This window comes from Monodelphis domestica, chromosome 7, assembly GCF_027887165.1.
Source record: "Monodelphis domestica isolate mMonDom1 chromosome 7, mMonDom1.pri, whole genome shotgun sequence".
In the NCBI taxonomy this organism is placed as follows: domain Eukaryota; kingdom Metazoa; phylum Chordata; class Mammalia; order Didelphimorphia; family Didelphidae; genus Monodelphis; species Monodelphis domestica.
In genome coordinates this window covers 54,654,424-54,678,405 of record NC_077233.1, presented here as the reverse complement: position 1 = coordinate 54,678,405, position 23,982 = coordinate 54,654,424, and the positions used below count along the sequence as shown (strand labels likewise).

Below are 23,982 nucleotides of genomic sequence, written 5' to 3'. Positions count from 1 at the left end.
TACTCTTTGACACTTGTATGACCATGGGCAAGTTAATGAAACTTTCTCAGCCTCAGTTTCTCAGCTGCAGAATGAAGAGGCTGGACTAGATGGTCTCCAGAGTCCTTTCTTGCTTTGAAAATCTTTGCTTAGATGAATCCAAATTGAGTTTTTCTGATTTCTCTTAACACTGAAGGCAAGCTTTGGGACATGATTTTGTAATATTTTTGGGTGGTGAGAATTAATTTCAGAATTCTTATATTGAAATGAGATGTCTTTGGTCATTGTGTTAATCATAGTACTTTATTTAGCATTAGTTCTGAGATGAGAGAATTGGAAGGACACAGTTTCATACTATTTTCATTTGGCTCAGACTGGGGCTTTTCAACTATATGCCAGTCTTTTGATGGGCAGGTCTATGAGTAGTTTGGCAGTGAGGAAGAACTAGTAACTAGACCCTGAGGTCTCATAGATTTGCCCTGGAGCTTAATTGGGGGTTCTACTCTAGCATTTAATTAACTCATCTATTTTGTTTTCCTTATTTCAGCTAATAATTAATTTTAAGGATGTTTCTTATTGCTTCACTCGTGCTTTATGAAAAGTTTGTATCACTTTCATGGACAAATATAAGGACCCATTACCTTGCAGTGCCTTTCTGTAGTGGCATTTGGGAAATACAATTGTTTGGTATGATAAAAGTTTTTCTATGGAAAGCTGCAACGTAGATCCTTAAAAGAAGAAAAAAAGATTTTCTATAATGACTCACAGACCTTTCTTTTTTTCTGGGACAGAATTCTATTGATGATGATAGTATACTATATTTAATCTCTATAGGAGTTCATTAAAATATGCTTTTGTTTTTGTGCTCTTAAATCTAAGAACTTGTAATAAAATGTTTTTTTTTATCATTTACAAAATCATAATAAATCTGGGGAAGGAGCAGTATTCAAAAACAGAGCTGGCAGCTAGTTCCAAGGTTTCAAAGATATATGGTTTGGCAGCATTTCATGAAAACAATTGTACTTAGATAACTTTCCAAATTTAGATCGAGGATCTGGCTTTGTTGAACACTGATTTAGAAGGCTGCAAAGAGGATTATTAAATTTCATTTGATTTTACTCTAGAGAAGATGATACCAACCAAGAACAGAACTCTTATTCTTGTACCTGATAATTTATTCTCAGGACTGGTTTCGCTATCTATACAATACCCAAGAGAAATTCTGTTCCCTACTACAAGGGACATTTAATATGTAAATAAAGTGTTTGGGCTGGTAAAAAGCACTGTAACAGCCATTTTTAAGGGCTGGTCTTAGGCAGAGGGGAGGAGGAGGAAGCTGAACTAATGATTTTCTGAGTGTGATCTGGGGACCTTTTATAGTCTGTGCGGATCCTCTAGTTTTGCAGATTTTCTTTTTCACTTTAACAACTAATAATAATAATAATAATGACAATGTTGCTATTATTTCTCAGACCAGTTAATGACTTTTTTTCTGATATATCTCATTGAAATCTGCTTTAGTCATCATTTTGAGTGGTCTCTATTTTGCCTTCATAAATGGATTAGCTAATCTGGGTGTTTTTTACACTTTACATGATATCATATGGGTTTCTTTTAAAGATCAAATATACCTGAATATTAGGACACTTCCCTCCTATTTTCCAAGTAACTCATATCTTTGCTTTTTTTTTTTTTCTTAACCCTTAGAATCAATACTGTGTATGGTTACAAGGTAGAAGAGTGGTAAGGGCTAGGCTGTGGAGGTTAAGTGACTTGCACGGGGTCACTCAGCTAGGAAGTGTCCTGACATCAGATTTGAACTCATGGCCTTTTGGCTTTATGCTTGGTTCTCAATCCACTGAGCCACCTAGCTGTCCCCTGTTTGTTTATTTAATTATTTGTTTTCAATAAGTTTTATTGAAGTCTTTTGCTTTTATATGGAGATCACTTCTGAAAAAGCAGCTCCTCTGTTCCCCTTCCCTGGCATTGAATAATTTCTTATAACTTAGAAAAATAATTAAACAAAACCACATGATAGAGAGACTATGTCTGGTAAAGAAACAGGAAAAACTCCAGTATCTGAGCTATGGGAGACAAAAGAGTTAATGTATCTTCTCACATTAAGAAGCTTACTCCTTCCTTCCCCATTGAAACAAACCCAGTGATACAGTTAAAAGGAAATCCTAAGTTCATGTGAAATTACTGGTTAAAAAAAAAAAGGAAAATGTGGAATCTATTTGTAAATTTGATGTGGTTGTAAATTAGGAACGGTATCTCCCTTTACCTTGAGAAATTGCAAACCTTAAAAGCTATTTAGTTAGTAATCTCCAGAGTTCAGATTCTGAGGGAACTTGAAGGGTTTCTGGAAAGTGTTTCCTTTACCTCACTTCCTGACACACATAATCCAATTTACTTTACCTGGCCACTTTTAATCCGGTTCTTTTTTGCTTAGTAAAAAGACTAAGTGTTTTTGTGTCAATAAGAAATTTGAAGTAGCTAGAATAGGTGACTCAACCAAGTTGACATAGTAAAAAGAATATGCCAGAGGTGTGTTTTTTTAAAGAGACTTATTCTGGGCTGGCTGACAGGTGGAATTTGATGGGAGGCCTCTGAGCTGAAGTTTTAGGCACAGTAAATTACTCTTTAAACTGAAGTAGTTTTCACTGGTTTAAGTGTATATTTGGAATTGGTATAAGGAGTTGCCCTGTGAGGTGTATCACCTTTGGAGATTGGGCACTGATATACAATTCTTGGCAGTTGAAATGTCTTCACGTGCTATTCCTATTTGAAGATGGTGCCATTAATTCTTCATCCAGAGCCTATGAGGGCTTTTATACACCAGCAGTAGAGATGATTACTTATTAGATAAATGGGCCTTGTTACTTCATTGGGCAGACAAATAGAGTAAGCCATATCTATACTATGCCTATGGAATTGACTAAAGCTCACCTCATGTCATAATCAACTGAGCTATTTTTAATAGAATTTGATAAACAAGGAAGGACTAAATGAAAACACACACACACACACACACACACACACACACACACACACACCACCATTTCTTTGTCACATTGGCCATACTGCTTTGGGATGAATTGATGCTTTCTTAGTAACTAGTCATTTCTTTGGAGTTTTCCTAAAGTTGGATCATAGAAAATTAGACTTAAGAGACCACTTGCCTCATTTTTCACATAATAGGAAACAATGGTTCTTAATTCAGGAGTCATTTATCCAACTTTTGGATAATTCCTTTGCTTTGCCTCATCTTTTTCTGGATTTTGGTCATTTGCTGAAGAGCAACATAGGAAGAGAAAAATGAAGATCAAGTAAATTTGCCACTCCTCTACACTGGGGAAGCAATTCTTTTCAGTGTACTAAAGTGACTCTCTAATTAAGGCTGTAATCAACCAATCAGCATGCATTTATTGGGAGTATAAGTGCCAGGCCCTGTTCTGAGAACTAGGGGATAGAAAGTAAAACAATTCTTGCCCTCAGTGAGCTTTACATCCTAACAACAAGGAATATACATATACGTGTAAGAAAATATACAATATACACAAAAGGAATACAAATTTTTTTAGGGCAGGAGTTCATTGAGGGAGGAAGAAGATGTGGGGTTCCTGGTGCTTGAACAGAGACTCGAAGGAAACCAAGGATTTTAGTTAATCCACCTAAATTGGTAGGAGTTTCTTCTAGTTCCCTTTACCAGTGATTGAAATCACAAATCAAAGCCTATAAATGTTCTAGACATCATATTAGGTTTGGGGTAAATGTAAATATACAGTCATGCTATCTTACAAAATCAGGAAAAATATTTGGATGTCACTAGTGAAGAATGGAAGAAAATGAAAAAGTCTTAGGTTAGATATGTAATCATTAGTAATTTCCTTCTGGGAGTGCTCTGGAGAAACTCACTAAGTAGCTGCAACCTTAAATGGGCTTTAAAAGCCTAATTTTCTTGGGAGAGAGAGAGCACTTTATGGTTTTGTATTCTGCATGGTCTGGGAAAATCTGATTATTGTATTCAAACTTAACTCATGATTAACATAAATGTTGGGGATCCATTGTGGCCTTGATTGGGAAATTTTTTAAATTGAGTAGTTTTGGACTAGCTTAGAAAGTGTTTGTACATACCACAACTTTTTTTGTGTGTCTTAGTCCAATTTGGTTTCTTTAAATAGTTTACTTTCTTTCACCACCTCCTCCTCTTCTTCCCTTAGTAATGTTCTAGCCCCACCCCAGCTCTCTGGTTTAAATTGGGAAAAATTTAGTTTAGATGGAGAGATTTTCTACAGTGTACAGTCTATACCTTCTCTCTCCTGCTCCATTTTTAAAATACCCTAAAAACTATACTTTATAGCTTTCTTTATAGTGTCCATACACGGTCAGTTTATTAAATGAACATCCTCTGATTTTTGCTCAACATTTTAAGCTTCTGTTACTTTCTAATCGGTGTTTTAATAATTTTTAATAATTGCCCCATATCAGAAATCCATCTCTCTAACAAGAATAATATAATATCAGCTATGAGAAAAGGTAGCTAAATTGGGGGGAGGGGGGTCTGATTTTGTTTTCTCTTTGTGGCCACTGCCTTGTAATTGGAAATGCATATATGTGGAAGTGTGAGGAGAATCAAGTGTTGTACCTTTAAATAAAGGTCCCAGGCCTGACCTGTGTTGTGTGGGTCTCTTGTTTGTCAGGCAGGAGGCATTTTCTCATTTTCACAGTTCAGCTGAAAACAAAGACCTCCTTATCCTTGCAGGGAGCTGGGCTCTTAAGAGCTGACATCAGCTTTTTCCCAGCAGGCATCATTTCTGCCTTAAGAGTCCTCCCAGGGAGCTTGGAAAGCTGGATAGCCATTTCTTCTCCTGGAGGCCTCTTTGCCAAGTAACACACACAATAAGCAAATGCCAAGGGTGCCAAGAGTCAAAGGGGCAGAAAAAAAGGAATGAAGCTCGTTTATCTAACATGTACCTGGGACTTCCACAGTCACCTTATTATTTCACAAGAGACCCTTCAGCCTTTATTGGCTAGAATTTTATTTTGAACTCTACTAAAGTGGGGAGGGGGGAGGCGGGAGAACAATGAAAACTCCCAACCTTTTAGGTAATAAGAAACACCCACTAAAGAACAGTGTTGTTATCTGAGAGCCTGCTAGTCAGCACACATAAAATAACATTTTTTTTTAAGTCTTTAATGGAACTGGAAAAAGACATGTCTGTTCTGCTAAGAGATTCTGGATGAAACCAAATGCATTTATTCTGGGCTCTGAAAAAGGAAGCATGTGTTTATCTTCTGAAATGTGGGTACTTTTGTGTCCCTCATTCTCTGTTTGCTGTTTGTCTCTCTTGGATCACTTAGGTTAGTTTCCAGTAGACATGAAGATGCCACACTCCTGGGGCAACAAATTGCAGCTGTTTAGCTCAAGTCCTGAGATTAATCTTGCTTTTGCTTTTGTGACCTCCTGAGGCCTCTTATTTGTTAGACTGTGGAGCCACTCATCGCTCAAAGAGCCCACAAGTACCATTACCTTCAGGAGAGCAAGAGCAGAGAAGGGCTAGAGAGAAGAGCTAGAGAGAAGAGCCCCAATCTGGATGATTTAAAAAACAAAACAAAACAAAAAAAAAAACAAACCACCTCACCCTCTCCCCAAGGCTTATTGCCTGTATTGCCTGGACACTAAGAGAAATACATGGAATTATACTCAGCTTGATGGGATTTTTGTGGGCAGAATTTGTTTTTTGTTTTGTTTTTAAAACAGTCTGGGCCAGGCACATTGTTTGGTAACACAGGGAAAAGAAAGGTATGGAGGGAAGGGTTTGATATGTAGACTTGGTTAGTGACCTGCTTTTTTGCATTGTCTTGATTTTTTTTTTAAACAAAAACAAACCCACACTCTTGCCACCCCACTGTCGAAAGGCTCTTCAACCTGAAGTTTCTTCCTAGGTTGTCTCCAAAGCACAATGAGAGAACTTAATGATGCAGTAATATACTGGGTTTGGCAGTAGCTATCAGCTCTGCCAAATAGGGTATCCTGATTCTGGACTAGAGCCTCCAAGCCTGACGGTCTTAAATGCTCTGCAGAGTAAAAAGAATCAAATCATGTTGTCATCCTTTGTTTGAACTCCTCTCCCCTTTACCTTCCCATCGCTGGAACCATTTAAGAAATGATATTGATGGATTAGAATAGGGACTCCATGAAATTGAGTTCCAGGAGTGGGCTGGATTGCTTGATAAGTCAATATCAGGGGGTGCTGTTTGTCTGAGCCACTCAGAAGTGAGAGGATGCTCTTCCCACAGTTTATCCTGGCTGTTAACTTAATAGAATCCGGTGGTGCTTGGGCACTTCTTCCACTTCTAGTGAAGAAGAAACCTTTTGGCTGGATCTTTGACTTAAGCTCCCATCCCTAGTGAAATAATGACTTAGTATAAAATGGGACAAAAAAGAAAATTTTGATATGCCCCTGGAAATTGGAGTGATAGAAAATCTCACAACTGAATTGATGTATTCTCTTGACTTACTAATTTTTTTTCCTCCTTAACCGAGTCTTTTTTTTTTTTTAAATAAAAACCTGACCTTCTGTTTTAGAATCAATACTGTGTATTGCTTCCATGGCAGAAGGGCTAGACAATAGGAGTTAAGTGACTTGCCCAGGGTCACACAGCTAGGAAGTGTCTCAGGTCAGATTTGAACCTAGGACCTCCCATCTCTAGGCTTGGCTCTCAATCCATTAAGCCACCCAGCTGTCCCCTTAAATAAGTCTGTTGGTGAGTGATTGTACACAGAGTGTCTCAATCTTAATGCAATATTAAGCTTTTAATAATAGAAAACTGTACTCTTTTAGGACACCATATAGACTTATGCATATATTACACATATATGGAACATTAGACATAAAATATTTAAAAGAAAAGACAGGTCCTGGAGGATGGAAACTCATTTTTGTTTTTGTAAGACCAGCACTTAACATAATACTTGGCACCTAATTAGGTATTTACTAAGTGCTTCTGACATTTTTTTCAATGGTGTTAGACTCTTTGTCACCTCATTTGAGGTTTTCTTGACAAAGAGTGGTTTGCCCATTTCTTTTTCCAACTCATTTTTTACAGATGAGGAAACGGAGGCAATCAGGGTTAAGTGACTTACCCAGGGTCACACAGTTATTAAGTGTCTGAGGCCAAATTTGAACTTAGGAAGATGAATCTTCCTGACTCCAGTTCCAGTGCTCTGGGCACTTGGGAAATGATTGATAAAAGGAAAGATGAACCCTGATTCAAAAATTCAAATTATAAATGAAGCTGTTGTACAATTCATTGCATTTTAGATTCTTAAATTAGGAATATAAAATGTGTTTTTGAGTGGCTTTCAATAAAGATGTACTCATCATTACAATAATAAAAATTAATTCAGTTGGCATTTATATAAAGCCTTGAGCTTTACAAAAGTACTTGACACACATGCTCTCATTTGACCCTCATAGTAACCTGTGAGAAATAAGTGCTTGGAGGTATTATTATCATTCCCATTTTACAGATGATGAGACTGAATTTTGAGAAGTGAAGTGACTTCCTAAGGTTAAATAGCCAGTAAATGTAGGAAGCAAAAATTCCAATCCAGGTGGGATAAGAGAAAAGAAAAATGAATTTGGAGAGAGAGGATGAAGAGTCAGATTTCTCTGATACCACAGGGAAGTCACTTAAACCTCTGGGCCTTAATTTCCTCATATATAAAACAAAATAGAGTAGGTCAAAATGAATTTTAAGGTCTCTTCCTTAAAGTGATCTCGAGACCTCTCTGCTAATGCCTAGTCTAGGGGCTGTTCCATGTTGCCTCTCAACAAGCCTTGTGATAGTCAGGGCTAGTTTTCTCTCTAGTGGTTCCCTATGAAACTGCTGCTTGTGCTTAAATAATAATAATTAAATGATGATTTTAAACCAGGAGAGGTGATTTGAGGCCCTTGGAGATCATCTCCACAGATAGGAATGTGGTGCCAGAGAGAATATAGCCGGTTTGGGATCGATACAGTAGTTAGCACTCTGCTCTCTCTTCACATTATATTACACTGCTTCTTTGCTTCCTGCTTTATTCCTCTCTTCTCTTAGAGATTCAGTGCAGGTTCTCAAGAAGTATACTCCCTTCACAGGACCTGCGACTTCTTACCACTGGGAAGTGCAACACCTCTTGCTTCTACCCACATTCTTCCATCACTGCCAGCCTTTGCATCAGGAAGGAGCATGGAAGAGGCAATTCTTGAGCTTCTGAGATTAGGGTCAGTCTGTCCAAAAGCATTCACTAAGCCCCTACTGTGTGTAAGCCAGTTACTCTGCTTGGCCCTGGGGAATACCAGAATGGTAAAACCAGTCCCTTCCCTTCTGGATCTTAGATTATCAAATGGGAAAGAAAACACAGATAACTGGGTATGTGTAAGACTTATGCTATACAGAATAGCCAGAGGGTCATCTTAAAGGGGAAGGCACTTGCTGCTTGGAGAACAGGGAGGTGCTGCCTGGAGAAGGTGAGATTAGAGCTCAATTTGGAAGGAAGTCAGGGAGGCTACTCTGGGTTGGTGAGGAGGGAGAACATTCCAGGCATGGGGAAAGATAAAGTGCAAAGACTGAAGAGGAAATGGAGTGTGTTGTGCAAGGGGCAGCATGCAGGCCAGCAGAGCTGGATCAGACAGACAGTTAGTGGAGGAGCATAATTACAACAAGAGGATTGGAAAGGATGGAAGGGGCCACGCCATGAACAGTTTAGATTCTTAGGAGAGGACTTGAAATAGTTGAGGCAGTGGCCAGAAGTCCTTGGGTTACAGTTCCAATTCTTACAAATATCCCTGAATTTTCCTGGGAAATTACTAAATAGTTACTGAGTTTCTTTGTGCCTCTGATTCATAATAGGAAAATAATATTTTATTTGCCTAAAATCTTAATGAAGAATCCTGAATAAAAGGATAGATCTCACATAAGAGGTCTTAAGCCTATTTATTAGGCCATTCCTAAATGGGGGAACTTATTTAGGGCTTTTCAAAACTATTATGGACTATTATTTATTTATCCATTCATTCATTTATTTTATTTATTGTTGCATTTTGAGTTCCAAGTTATCTACCTCTCTCCCTCCCTCCCAAACCAACATTAGAGAAGGTCATCACTTGCTATGTAAACCATACAATACATACTTCTTTCTCTGAAGATAGTTAGCATTTTCCCCTCAAAAGTCCTTCATGGTTAATATGAATGATCATATTCCTCAGAATTATTTAGAACTATTTGCTCATATTTTTAAACCTTTGTTTCTGATCTTTTCTTTTTTACTGGAACCTTTCTACTACGCCCAAGCTTCTATATTCTTAAGAACAAAACCAAATATTCCTACCTTCTATGTCTGTAGCTCCATGTATTGATGTGCTTTTCTTTTTTCATGTCCCAGTTCTGATGCCACTTTTTCCAGGAATGACCCCACTTGAATGGATGTCCACCTCCAAAGTTTTTATAGCAATTTGGATCTCACTTTCACCACTAATACATAGTATCACATGTAATACCTTATATCAGACTTATCTCTGTGCACAGTGCATATATGCACACACACAGTAGATTCTAAGCCTCTTGAAGGCATGACCCGAAACTTATTTATTTCTCTCCCAGGGCATGAAGCACAGGGTCTCATATGTAGTGGGTTTTTCATCAATAAATACAAAATAAGACCTCTGCCCTGAAGTACGCTCTGTCTGTGCCCTGTCATTTTCAGAGTCTTTAGGATTTCTCAGTTGGACTGATTCCTAGTATTGAATGCCATGATGAAAAATGCCCTTGAAGACCAACAAGGAAAAAAAAATTCACAGACCATGTGAAGAGTAATAGGGCTGAACAAACAGACCAGTAATGGTCATTTCAGAATGACCCTAAAGTAGTTTCACCTCTAGTAATAGAATATGATAGCTGGAATGAAGCATGCTTGTATGATGGTTTAAGGTTTGCAGAGCATTTCACATACTCTTATCACATTAGATCCATACAATAGTCCTGTGAAGCAGGCTGCTTATTGTCCTCATTTTAGAGATAGGGAAATTGAGGCTAGGAATGGCTAAGTGACATGCCCACATTTATAGAACCAGTAAGTATCTGAGGTAGGATTTGAACTCAGGTCTCCCTGACTCTGAGTGAAGTATTCTATTTACTACACCACCCAGGACTGCCTTATAAGATAAGTATATGATAAGTGGACAAATGTGAGTAGACTATAAATCTTATAGGAGTTTAGAGAACATCAAAAGGATCATTGAAGGTTTGCTAGACCTGGAGGTACTTCAAAGACCATTGTTTAACTTTTTGACCTTTTTTCCTCTCCCTACTCCAAAGAAGAAAACCCAGATGGAAGTATAGGCTTGGAAACTTAAGACCAGAATGCAACTCTCTTCCTTGTTGGCTTGACAACTGTTATCTTGGGAATTCAGGGCAGGACTGAGCTCTCATCTGTTTACACCCCACCCCCTCCCAAATATCCCCATTTGTTAGATCTGACTTACAGTGTGAGCTTCCCATAAGCTTCTAGGGTTTAGTGACATGTGGGTACCATTTTCAGATAGGTTTTGTAAGGAAGTCTTTTTTATAAGGAATTAGGATAAGAGAAGTGAATTCTGAAGTTGGAAAGCTACAAGAAGAATGCAATATAATCTCACTTGTTATCTGCCTAACTGAAAATATATCTATCTACCTATTCTGGAAACCAGTTGGTAATTCTGTTAAGAAAATGACTACAATGTTCATACATTTTGACTGTTAAGCATGTGTGTACCCCAAGGATGCCAGTTATTAAGAGACCTGGAAACAAAGTAATGCCCATCAATTGGGAAATGACTAAATGGTGGAGGTGGGGATCAATGTGGTGTAGAATAGCACCATAGAATGTGAGATATTTTTTGTTATTTGTTAATCCCTGCCCCCAACCTTTCCCTCTCTACTTTTTTATTCTTTATTATAGGCAATAACTCTCTGGGAGAAGGAGAGAAGAATACAATTTCCTGTGTGTACATAGGTGATATAAAAATAAGATGTTAATAAAGTTACTTTTAAAAATAAAAATATATCCTCCAGAACAAAGGATGAAAATGAAATGAAAAATTTGGAAAATTATTTAGGTTATATATTCAGATGTGTAATGGAATAATTATGAAATGGAAAGCATGAGTTCAGAAAGAGGGTTGATTGTGAGGAGAGAAAATCATTGTTTTAAGGATTGTCCTGCTGTAGAAGAAATAGAACTAAGTGGAAGAATTGAAGAGAAGGATGTAAACTTTTTATTTTTTCCGGCTATATGATTACCTGTGTAAAAATCTGAGAAAACAAAATCATCTTTTCAGATACTTTTAGCATTACTCAGTATACCCTTACTGTCTCCTTATCCCATTTCCCTCTTCTCTTATCCCAAAAATATGTTTTTAGTTCATATTTTTTCACTTTGATGGACCAAAGGAACAAGTACCATCCCTTTTCTATCAAAGCCCATAAACAAAACTGAATCTTATTAGACCAATGTCCTGTGAGATACTCCATTTATTTCCTGCTCTCAGTTTTATTACTTGTCAGTAATTCACTTGAAGCTCAACTTCAATCCCTTAGAGATAAAAGTTTTATTTTAGCTCCTGTGGTTGAATCTATTCTCAGTTCTGACTGAGCATGTGATACGCAATAAGATTCCTTTTAAAATCATGGGAACTTAAAAAAAATCTTAATAGGTATAACTTTTTAGGAGGGAAATGAAATATCTGTGCCCAAACTGCAAATATATCTTAAAGGGTTTTTGCACACAAAAGATCCATAGTAAATGTTTGACGAATGAACGAATGAAGGATGTTTTTCTCCATTAAAACTGAAGAGAGTTTATAACTATATTGGTTATTCGCCTGATGTCACATGGTGGGGTAATAGAATCTGATAAGAAAAATATTGATAAATCCATATCGAGTTTTCACTAGGTAGTATTGATGAGCTCATAGGCATTTGTGTACATGGGCATGTGTTTTAGTAAAAGGTTGACCAGCCATTACAGATTAAGTGGGGGAACAAAATCTCCATGTAAAGCTGAAATATTATTTGGACCATTGAATTCTCGATTCTTGACATGAACTAGCTGGCACCAACCTTGGTCCTATGGATGTTAGTTTCTTTATATGAAAAAATGAAAGTGTTATCTTCAGCGACCTCTGAGGTCTCTCTTGAGTTCTGATCGTCTGGGATTCTACTTGAACTGACCATTAATTACTAAGGGAGCTTGTTGAGTCTGACTCCTCTGATTTGGCTTGCCAAGATTAGGAAACACCATGCCTTGTGAGATCATCTCTCTCCCTCCCCCTCCCCCTTTGTTGTCAAGGACATTTTCCATTGTAGCACTACATGCTATGGAGCCAGGGGCCAATTCAGAAAGCAGTGAAAATCTAGAATGAATTTAGAAACATTCTCTTGTTGTGTCCCCTAAGCAAGCTCTGAAACAAAAGTTTAAAATCACAGCTTTTATTTAACCATTTTACCAGATGTTTCCTGAGGTTTGACAGATGTACCATTTACTAGAAAGTTGCACTCTGGAGATTTGGAGTGTTATGGACACTGTTGCTATAGACAGTGCCTCTGGAAGGGCAGGATTTGGACTATAAACGGAGCTTCAATTTCGGATTGAAAACGTGTTGCTCTTTCATTGTCTTTAGCGAAGCGTAATTGAAACAGAGATTGACTGTAACTCCTTCCTGTTGCCTTTTAAATGGTATTCCCTCCACCGAATGGCCGACACCCCAGCCTTCCTTAGCCTGCAAAGACTGCTTTGTGCATTTTAAGTGACGATCCCAAGATTGGGTGGGCTCAGGGTCAGGGAAGGCTTCAGGAATTGCGGAGGGATTCCATGAGAGACCTTGTGGACTTCCAGAGCCAATAGCCAGGATTTCACTGACATACTTGCTGGGAGAGAAGGGGAGGGCCCTGGGAAGGGCTGGTGGGGACTCCCAGGGTTGGGGGAGGGGAGGCTGCCCTCTACGTTTCTGTTGCTGCTTCCAAAACACAAGTATTGTAAGGCCGAAGTGCAGCCCCAGTGCAGGAATGGGGGATTTTTGCCCTGTCTCCTCCTCTGCGGGGGAAGAGAGAGACGGTTTCCAGGCCAGGAATCCGCCGGGCTTCTCCTGAGAGGGCCCTGGATAGGGTGCGCCCCCAGCCTCCCACTCTCCTGCCCCGGGGCAGAGGTCTTATTGTTAAATGGAGCTTTGGTAGAAGCTGCCTCAGACAAAGAAAGAGGGTATCGTGGGCAGCAGCAAGCATGTCTTCATAAAAAATGGAACCAGCATTCTGGCCCTGCGCGCTCCCTAAATAAACAGGCCTAGAATTGATTCAGCTCTCTCCGGGCTGCTCGGTGGGGAAGCTGCTCTGTGCGCCGCCGGGCTGGCAGCGGGGCCGGGCGGCCGGGACTTTTATTTTGACGGACCCGCGGCCTCCCCAGCCTTTCTGTGCAGGAGACGGCTTGCCAAGTTTGTGAGGCCCAAGGCTTTCTTGTGGGAGGACGCTGGGCTGTCTTCATGCTCTTTGGCAATGATTAAAGTGAGGTTAGTACCCAAACCCCCTTTCATTTCATTCCCTTAGCCTTGCTTTTTCAAACCAGATGGCAGCCTTGTATTTTCAGCTGCAATTAATTTAAACGATGAGGCAGCAAGTGCTGTAAAGGAGTCAGGCGATTAGTTTGTTAGCCAGGAGGGACAGTGGTGGTTGCTCTCCCTCGCATCCATCCATCCATCCATCCCCTCCTGGCCGGCTGGCTGCATGCACCTTGGCTTCATCATCAGATCCGTGTCAGGGATGCAAGGCTTTCATCCCCGACATGCAGAAGGCGGGGGAAGGGTGCTTCCCCTCCCCACTCCTCCCCCTCTCTCTCCTCCCTCCCTATCCGTCTCCTGCGCTCCCTCGCTTGGGACTGCGAACCGTGGACCGACAGCCTTTGTAACGCGCAAGGGTTAATGCCCACTGAGTAATTGTATCCTTAATGAATTGGGAGTAACAAAGTTTCAGGTGATGGCTGACATGTTACTGCCAGGCTGGGCTATCATGTGACTGTCCCTAGACAATGGGGCATAGTCTTCAAGTGGCGGTTGATTGGGGGGAGAACAATGCGCTTTTTTTCTCTGCTCCCTCCAGCTGCCACGACTTCCTCCTCAAGGGGTATGTTTTAAGTTGAGTATTTATTCTCAAAGAAAATTACAACGGGGGCATAAAAGCGCTCGTTCCAGTCGAAGTCTCCAGGTTCTGACCTCAGTTATTCGATCACTTCTCTCAGTGGAAACTTTATTTCTCTAGAGTTGCTTTAGAGTGTAGGATCAATTAGAGACAGAGAGATCTTTCCCATTTAATGGAAATTGAATGCATTTTATCAGCTTGTAACTTTTAAAGGAACCCCCTAGCATGGAGCTTTCGAACTTTTCTTCTCCCTGTTGTGGGGAGAGAAAACTGAGTTTTAAATGAATGTGCCATAATCAACTCTGTGCTTTTGAACACTGGGTGTCAGTGAACACACACATGCCTGCACACCTAAGTGCAATTGAATTTTAGTGTGTTTTTTTCCCACTTTTATCATTTGAGAAACATTTTCTTGGCTCTAGTTGAGCCAGTGAAAGGATGCCTATTTAACATTAACCCCTTCCGGATGAATTTAATTTTGAAAGTCTCAGGATGAAAGCAAGAATTTTCCTTTGCTAGGCTTGAAAGTAACTCACTGTACAAGGAAATGGCAAACCACTCCACTTCTTTTGCCAAGAAAACTCCATGGACAATATTGGGGTGATATAGTCCACAGGGTCACCACTGAACAACAAATGTGTCAAATTCGGAATGTGTGATGATGATGTATTGAGTGAGCTAAGCTGATGATAGAACAAAACATTTTTCTGCTTTTATTTAATTTTATCATCCTTTGATGATAGGATGTTGAGGCCAAAGAGACTTTTATTGATAATCTAGTTTAATCCTTTTATTCAGCTGAAGCCCCTTGGTGAATTGGGTTTCTCAAGGTCACAGAGAAGGCCAGGATTCAAACCCAAGTCTTATAATTCCAAGCCCAGTGTTGTTTTTTTCTCACAACTCTACAATACCTTGCATTTTACTCCTAATTTGGAATTAAATTCAGGAGTGTTTCCCTGGTGAAATTATTTGATCTGTTCTTGTCAAAAGCGGAGTTTTGATATGAGACCTATTTTTTGGAACTCTTACTATCGCTCCAAAGATAACAGTAGACCTTTGGCTTTCTGTGGTAAAGAAGGAGAATAAAGGCTATAGTTCATATTAAAACTTTTTCTTTCAATAATTTCAACTTCCTTCTCTACCAATGATTTGCCAAAGCTGTTAGGAAGGAAGGAAGGAAGGAAACAACTGTGGTGGCTCCTTTTTTCCCTCTGCTATGAGGAAGATGCTGCTCAAAAGGCAAGCAGCTTGGAGAAAAGCTGTGGCAGCCAGAATAACTCAAGACCTGGGTAATTAGTTCTAAATAATACAACCAATTAAATGGTAAGAACTGATGTTTCTGTAGTTCCAATATAGTGGATAATCAAATACTTTATTCACAGCATTGGCTCTTTGGAGGTCCCTGAAAAATGTTGCTTGTGGTACAGTACTAAGAAATTGACAGTCTGCTAGAGAGTCTGAAGTTCTGAAATAACCTTTTGGGGAATACTACTTTTCCATCAGATAGAGTTATCTTGCTGGTTTTTTTAGGACACTTCTCAATGTGGGTTAAATATAATATGTAGCCCTTTTTGGTTACAAGGCACTTTGTTCACATTATTTTATTAAGAAATAGGTACTTGACAAATAGACGTTTGTTTGAGTTAGTTTAAGTAATTGTTTTATTAAATAACTTGATTCTTTTATCAACAACTTGGTAAGGTAGGTGAAGTATTAACATCTTCATTTAGTTAAGGAAGGAGCCAAGACTTAGAGAAATGAAATACTTGCTATAAATGGTGCAACTAACAATAATGATGATAGCAAGCATTTATGCAATTCCTTATGGTTTGCATAGGATTTTGCAAATATCTCATTTGATCCTAAAAATCTCTGGGAGGTAGGTGCTATTATTATCCCTGTTTTACAGATGAGGAACTTGGGTAGACAGACATTTAATGATTTGCTCAGGGTCACACAGCTAGTCAGTGTCTGAGGCCAGATACTAATTTAGGATTCTCTGACTTGTTTCAGAGTTGTCAATACTAGCATCTTGTTTTTGTTTAGTTATTGTTTCAGTTGTATTGGATTCTTCATGGCCACTTTTGGGCTTTTCTTGGTGAAGCTGACAAAATATTTTGTCATTTCTTTCTCCTGCTCAATTTATAGGTGAGGAAACTGATGCAAACAGGGTTAAGTGACTTGTTCTGGGTCACATGGTTAGTAAGTGTCTGGGGCTAGATTTGAACCCCTTTATTACTGATTCTAAGCCTCATGTTCTATCCACTGAACCATCTGCCTGTCTATAAAATGGTGAAGGTAAGTTGGCTTTCTTGCCTCCCTCTCCATTCCCCCCCCCCCCATTCTACCAGATAGTAGGAAATCCTAAAAGGAAATCCCTTTTAGATTGAATAATACCATACAGTAAAAGCTTACTAATTAAGAACTTGAGAAGTTCATCCTGAATAGATTGAGTGTGAGGTTTTTTTAAACTTAGTTTTATTAATTTCAAATATTGGAAACAAAATAACTGAAAGCAGGCTTTCTGTGTTGTCTGGAGGAGTCTCTAGGGGGATTTACTTTAGTTGAATTATTGTAGTCAGGGTACTTCAGTTCTTCAGGTTTTATATTTGTGGGTATGCCTTCAGCTTAGGGAGCTCATCAGCACTCTTGACTTGGTAGACAGTTTTCTAGAATCTCTGTGGTTAAAAAAAAAAAAAAATCTTCGTACAGCCCACTCAGTGACGACCTTCTTGCCCTTAGTCTGTGTTTTTCTAGTTTTCTAAAATCTCCTAGAATCTCTGCTCCATGGGGCCCAGCCTTTAAGGTCCCTCCATTTTTTGATATGAGATGAGGGAGGTATCTGGGGAGGTGTGTCCAGTATTTATCTGTAAATACACACTTTGAAGTTTGATTGAAATCAATTTATTATGTTCATTAATTTAAACACAACTTTGTTTCCTTGATTGATTCATTCAGCAAGTCCTGTATTTGTAGCTATTGCAAAAACAGCATTCATCCCAGCTTGTCTGAATAAACACAAATTCTCAACAAGTGAAATAGATTAAATCTTATTTTGATGTAGAAAAAGAGGTGATATTTCTTGGTGGATGGAAGGTAAGAGGTAGCCTCAAAGCCAAGAGGATTGGTTCAAGATCTGCCTTTAAAACATGTCTTTGTCTGTGTTAACCTGAGTTAACATCAAAATATTCCTTTATAAAACTTTATAGTCATCAGCCATAGATTAAGGCCCATGTTGATGAACCCTTTGTCAACCAGTAAGTGAAAGAAAATATATATAGCTCATCAACCATAGTACATTCTTGAAGAATAGAACCTGGAGAACTCTCTTAATGTGTACACTTGATAGCTGTTTATATTTAATAAAAGTTTTAGTTTGTTTAATACACACATATGCTTTTATTTGAGGAAAAAGTTGTTTTTATATATATATATGTATATATAAAAATTTGTAATAAACTGCTTTCCTAGCAGCAGTTCTGTGAGATAAGCATTATTACATTCATTCATTACATACATACATACATACATTACATTACATTACATTTGTAAATGAGGAACCTGAGGTTCAGAAGTGTTGAGTGACTTTCCTGAGGTCACATAACTTGTAAGTGGCTAAGTGGGTCCTGGAAGCCAGGTCTCCAAATGGCAGTTCTAGGAGTACTTTCCATTGTACTCTTAGCTCTGTTATTTAAACTTTGCCAGCAAAGTAGAGAGAGAAGGCGGGGATGGCTTTTTCCTAAACCTGTTTCCTGGTCTTTGTTAAGTTTTTGTTGAATCACTTCCATTTGTTGAATCAACTTTTCAAGTCAAGTTAGTTGATAATTTTAAACTACCTTCTAATATCAACATGCTCTGAATGTGTAAATGCTGGCTAATAACGATAGGAGCTGACATTTATAGCTGTATAGTTTATAAAGTATTATAGAAACACATCATCTTTTTTATTTCATTTGATTTTTTTCTCACGTAGGGATTAGAAACTAGGGCTGGCTGCTTTTGCCCAGTTGTGAGAAGAATTCTTTTAGTTTGTAATAAAGCAAACAGTAGAAGGTTTGCTTGTTGTTCTCCTTTTCCTTGATGGCAAATCTTAGGCTCTTATTTGAGCTTGTGTATCAAAGTTTTTTTAGTGGATCATGTGAAGATTGGAGTTAGCTATCCCCGATCATAACAATGAAGGTACTTAACTCTTCCTTTATTGGGAAGATTGAATTGTAATCCCCAGTCTATTTTTAGACTTAAATCCTCAAAAAGTGTTAAATCAGTATTTGAAGTAGATCTACCCATTTTATTCTACAAAAAAGTAACTAACCACTAAGGGTGTGAACTAACTACAAAAGGTGTGATATAACCAAAAAAAGGTATAATCTAACCAAAAAAGGTGTGAACTAAAGAGTGGGCAGTCCTGGAGAGTATATCTGCTGTGATTGGTAGATGTGAAATTTAGGGGAGGAAGAGAAAAAGATCTTTAAATAGAGGACCACAGAGTCCAGAAGAGAGAGAGCTCTGACTTGGGGAGTTGGATGAAGAGTGAAGAAGAGTCACTGGGAGGAGAGACTGAAGAATCATCAGACGCTTGAAGAGAGACTGGAAGACAAGACACTCAGACTTGGAGGGAAGAGACTTGGCTGTGGAACTGGACCTGATATCTTCCCTCTATTGTAAATAAACTACTATAAATTATATTTACTTTAGTAATTCATTTGGGATTTTGAAATGAAAATCCTGGTGACCACCACTTTAATTTTTAAGTCCAAACCAAAAAAATCTAACAATCAGGAGTATAGATCAGTTCACAAGACCTGAAAGGTTTTAGTTGGCCACAGGTTCAATGTGAAGACAGTAGCGTGATGTGACTGATGTAATTTTGGATTAAAGTAATAGAGGCACAGCATTCAAATAACGGGAAGGGAGTTGTTCCTGTTTGTCATACTGGTCAAGCATTTGGATTGTTTGGTCCAGTTCTGTTTGCCATGATCTGTGAAGGATAATGGAATATCAGGATGCATCTAAAGGAGGGTGAACCAGGATGTTGAGGAATTGAGAAGTTGTACCTTAGAAGGAATAGTGGGGGGGACATCCTAATAGCTATATATAGAGGGCTGTCATAAACATTTTTCTGTGTTGCCCTAGAGGGCAGATTAATAACTCATGGCATGTATATTATAAAGAATCAAATTTGGGCTCCGTATAAAGAATATTTAGTGGGTCTAAGCAGCTGGGGAGAGTGTGGATAGAGTATTGAGCCTAGAATAAGGAAGACTTGAGTTCAGGTCCAGCCAAAGGCATTTAGTAGCTGAGTGTGACCCTAGGAAAGTTACTTAACTGTAGTTACCTCAGTTTCCTAATATGTAAAATAAACTAGAAAAGGAAATGGTAAACCACCCCAGTATCTCTGCCAAGAAAACCCCAAATGAGATCACAATTCAGACCTGGCTCAAATGGCTGAACAATAACAATTATAGCACCAGATTCTTAGGGTTGTTATGAGGATTATTTTTTTATTTATTATTTATTTACTTAATTATTATTTATTTTAATTAATTATCAGAGTTTTAATTAATTAATTAAAACTTAATTAATTAAATATTATTTAACTAGCTCTTGGAACATAGAGAATACTATATCATTGGAAGCTTGTAAGCAGGCAGAGGCTGACACTGCTTGTATGGGATGGTTAAAAAATGTATTGGGTTAGGAGTTGGGAAATATGGGTCCTGACTCTGGCTCTTCCATTGAGGATTGTGGTACTATTTCTGCTGCCCCGTGAATCTGCCTGGTGTTCTCTAAAGAGGCTTGTCACACTGAGTGAGATGATCTTCAAGAGAGACCATTCATAGATTTGTACCTTAGAACTTAGCACAGAATAATAGCATAACAAATTTCTTTTATTTCTTTATTTTTTAATGCAAAACTTCCTTCTCTGGATGAATGAAAATCTTGGATATTTTGTCATCATTTACCTTTTACTGTTTTCTGGCTATTGGTTTCCAAATGTGTAGTCCATTAAGTGAGAACAAGACAATAAGAATTTGAATAGGGTTATTAAAGATGACAAGAGACTAACTCAGAAGGACCCCAGAAAGGATGAAACAGCAAGTGCACATGTTGTTGGTCCTTTCATTTCTGATGAATATCAGTTACATGGAACAGATTTCCTCAGCACTTTATGATCTCACTTTTTTGTAGCAGGTGATATGTGGTCCTGCCAACCTCACCTTTAATGGGGATTTTTACAGTGGAGGCACACATGCATTGTGTTTTGAAGTAATGCAGCATGCTGAACTTGGAATTAGAAAACCTACACTTCATTCCTGCTTTTGACACGTATTAGCTACATGAAGAGGAACCTTTCTATGACTCATCTCTGCCTCCTCTTAAGTGGGGATGGTAATATTTGCAGCATACACTTCACAGCATTTATGTCTATAATCTCAGAAAGATGATATGAAGAATTTTGGAAAATCTTAAAACATGAAGCATCAGCTATTATTGCTATTGTTCTCAATATTACTCAGTCTTACAAATATGCCATTGCATATATTTTAAGGCACTGGATATAACTTAAGCAACTATTGTTTTTTTAAACAGACTTGGTCTTCTCTTTAAGTTACAGATGATAGTACTTTTAGGCCAGTGGTTCTGAAATATTTATATCCACAGAACTTCCTGTTGAGGATCTCTAAAGTATTTAATTTAATCACTCAAATACCATCCATTTCTTAAGTGCTTACTGTATGCCAGGCATTCTTTTAGGCACTAGAACTACAGATACAAATAATGAAACAATCTATTCTTAAGGAATTTAAATCCTAATGGGGGAGACAATTTATATGTAAAAATATATAGCATAAATATAATGTGAATTAATTTATGTATATCCTATGTGACTCTGAACAAGTTACTGAACTCTTTGCTCAGTTTCCTCATATGTAAAATCAGCTGGAGAAAGAAATGACAAATCACTGAAGTATCTCTGCCAAGAAAACTCCAAATGGGGTCACAAAGAGTCAGTTATGACTGAAAAAGTACTAAACAACATTAGACTGTGAACCTGTGAAGGGCAGGGACAATCTATTGTCTCTATTTGTATCCCCAGGACTCAGCACAGTGCCTGGCACATAGCAGGGACTTAATGTTTATTCAGTGACTGATTGAGTAATGTCCAGTTGAATCTGGAAAGGTAAGTACAGGCCAGGTCAACAAGGGTTTTACCCTATATGCAAATAAGAAGCCACTGGAATTAGTTGAATAGGGGAATCACATGGTCAGATCTTCAGTTAAGGAAAATGACTGACAGAAGTGTGTAGAATGGTGAGACTCAAGGCAGTGAGACCTGTCAAGGGTATTGCAGGAATCTAGGTGAGAGGCAGCAAGGACTTGAACTAGGGTGACAGCTGTGTTAGCTGGGGTGTGAGGTTGGATATGAGGGATGTTTGGCAACTGATTGGATCCATGAGGGAGAGTATGGAGGGGAAGTTAAGAACCTTGGGGACTAGAAGATTGGGGGTAGTTTGGACAGTCATGGGGGAGCTTAGAAGAGGGGAGAGAGGATTGAGAGGAAAGAGACAGGTCAGTTTTGGATATGTGGAATTTCAGATGTCTCTGGAACATCCAGTTTGGATTATCTAAAAAGTAATTAGTGATGGGGGTTAAAACTCAGGCAATATACTAGGGGGAGCTGAATAATTCATGTATGTATACGAATATAGCATTTATATCTCATTTTTATGTAGGAATATAGTGATATATTCACATTGTATATTAAAATAATCTATTCATATACAAACATAATTATGTATGTGTGTATACATGCATACGTACATACTCTCCTGCTCAAAAAGCATAAGTGGCTCATGGGATCATAGAGTTAAGAGTTGGAAGGGAGTTTTAGAGATCATCTAATCAACCCCCTCATTTAGAACTCTGGAAAGATTTGAGTTTCATTCTGCCCTCAGATAGTTACTACTTATGTGACCCTTGACAAGTCATTTATGTATCTACCTTTGTCTGCTGTCTATCTGTGTCTGTCTAGCTATCTGACTATCTGCTATCTGCCTATTTGTCTAGCAGTCTGGTCTGTCTATGTACAGATATATACAGAATGTATGTATATATCTATAAACTATATGTGTATACATATACATAAATACATGCAGCTTTTTCATTTTTATACTGTTGTTTCTTCTGTTCCCTTTTTCTTGTGGAGAGGATGGTGGGGTGTGTTATTTTTCTAGGCAGCATCTGAAAAGATTGATTAAAGGAAGGAGAGCAATAGAATAGAAAGCTCACTGGCCTTGATCTGTTGGAGTTAGAAATCAAGCTTTGACATTTCCTCTATAAACCTAGCAAGTTTCTTATTTTTAGTCCATTTCTTTTCTGTAAAATGCAAATAGCAATTTTTTTTGTATCCACTTGTATTTACTTAATGTATTTACTTGTACATTATGCTTATGTATAATATATGATCTATATACTCTTATACAAATATAATGTATTTACTTAATACGTCCAGAGTTACAGTGGAGAAAGTGCTTTTTCCATCTTAAAAGGCTTTGCAAGTGTTGATGATGGTGATGAAGTATTGGGAAATAGAGAGAACCTGATTCTCGATTTGACTGTAGAGGATCTAGCACTGACAGATCATACAAGTTCCGAATTGGAACTCATTATTTTCACCCTCCACTGGTAGCCCCTTACCCCAAATTCCCATATTTCATTGTGCGAAAACCCTGCCTTCCCTGTTGTCTACATTCATCACCTCATCATCCTTGACTTCCTTCTCCCTTATTATTTTTTTTAAATATTGATGCAATTCACTTTGCCATTACATGCACATCTCAAAAGATACCCAAACAACCTCTCCTATCAAGTATATTGCCCAAGCAAAAAAAAAAAAAAGCTATGTCCTGGAATCTTGAGAGGATAGTACTGAGGCTGGTTGTTGCATTTGACCAGTTTCATTATCCCTTAAAACTGATGTTGTTTACGCTATTGTAGGCATTGCGTATGTGCTCTTTTGGTCTTATTTTCTTTTCTCTACATCTCTTTATTCAAATCTTTCCATGGTTCTTTGAAGTCTCCACATCCTATCACTCATTCAGCCATTATCCCATCCTTAGGCAAATATTTTGTTTCCAGCTCTTTGTTATCACAAATAATGCTGCCATGGATATTTATATAAGTATTTTCTTTCTCGTAATAATTTCCTTGAAGTATATTCCCAGCAGTTCTTCCTTACTCTTGATTCTTCCCTAGTTCAGGTCATCACCTTTTGCCTGGACTACTGCACTAGCTTCCTAATCAGTCCTTGCTTCCAATTTCTTCTTTCTAGGTTACACCCTCTCAGAGCTGCCAAAGTAATCTTCCTCAGCTGAGGTACAACCATGTTACTTTTCTGCTCAGAAAACTTAAGTAGTTCATAGGATTGGCGATTCAGAGCTGGAAGGGACCTAAGAGATCATTTAATCACAACCCCCTCATTTAGAACTCTGAAAGATGAGTTTAAATCCACTGTCTGGGGTGGGGTGGGGTGCAGCTAGGTATCGTTGAATAGAGGCAGAGAGCCAGGAGGACATAGGTTCAAATCTGGACTCAGACACTTACTAGCTGTGTAACCTTGGGCAAATCACTTAACTCCCAGTTGCCTAACTCTTCTGTTCTTTTGTCTTAGATTTTATAGTAAAATAGAAAGTGGGGGTTTTAAAATAAATTTTAAAAAATGAATTAAAAGGCAAAATCAACTGAGTACCAAGTCCTGGCAACAGGGATTCATAAAAATTTATATGT

At 38.3% G+C, this 23,982-nt stretch overlaps 1 protein-coding gene across 5 annotated transcripts in view; it reads left to right on the top strand.

Annotated features, from left to right (window-relative positions):
* The window catches only part of VGLL4 (vestigial like family member 4), a 184,396-nt gene that overhangs the window by 138,854 nt on the left and 21,560 nt on the right, over positions 1–23,982 (top strand). The window contains exon 1 of one of the 5 annotated variants that reach the window (XM_007500240.2): positions 13,024–13,568. The exons of the other annotated variants lie outside the window; for them this stretch is intronic. Within the exon in view, the coding sequence (XP_007500302.1) occupies positions 13,555–13,568 (14 nt within the window). The 5' untranslated portion in view covers positions 13,024–13,554. Of the gene's footprint in view, positions 1–13,023; positions 13,569–23,982 lie in introns of those variants that run through there. 5 annotated transcript variants of the gene reach the window in all.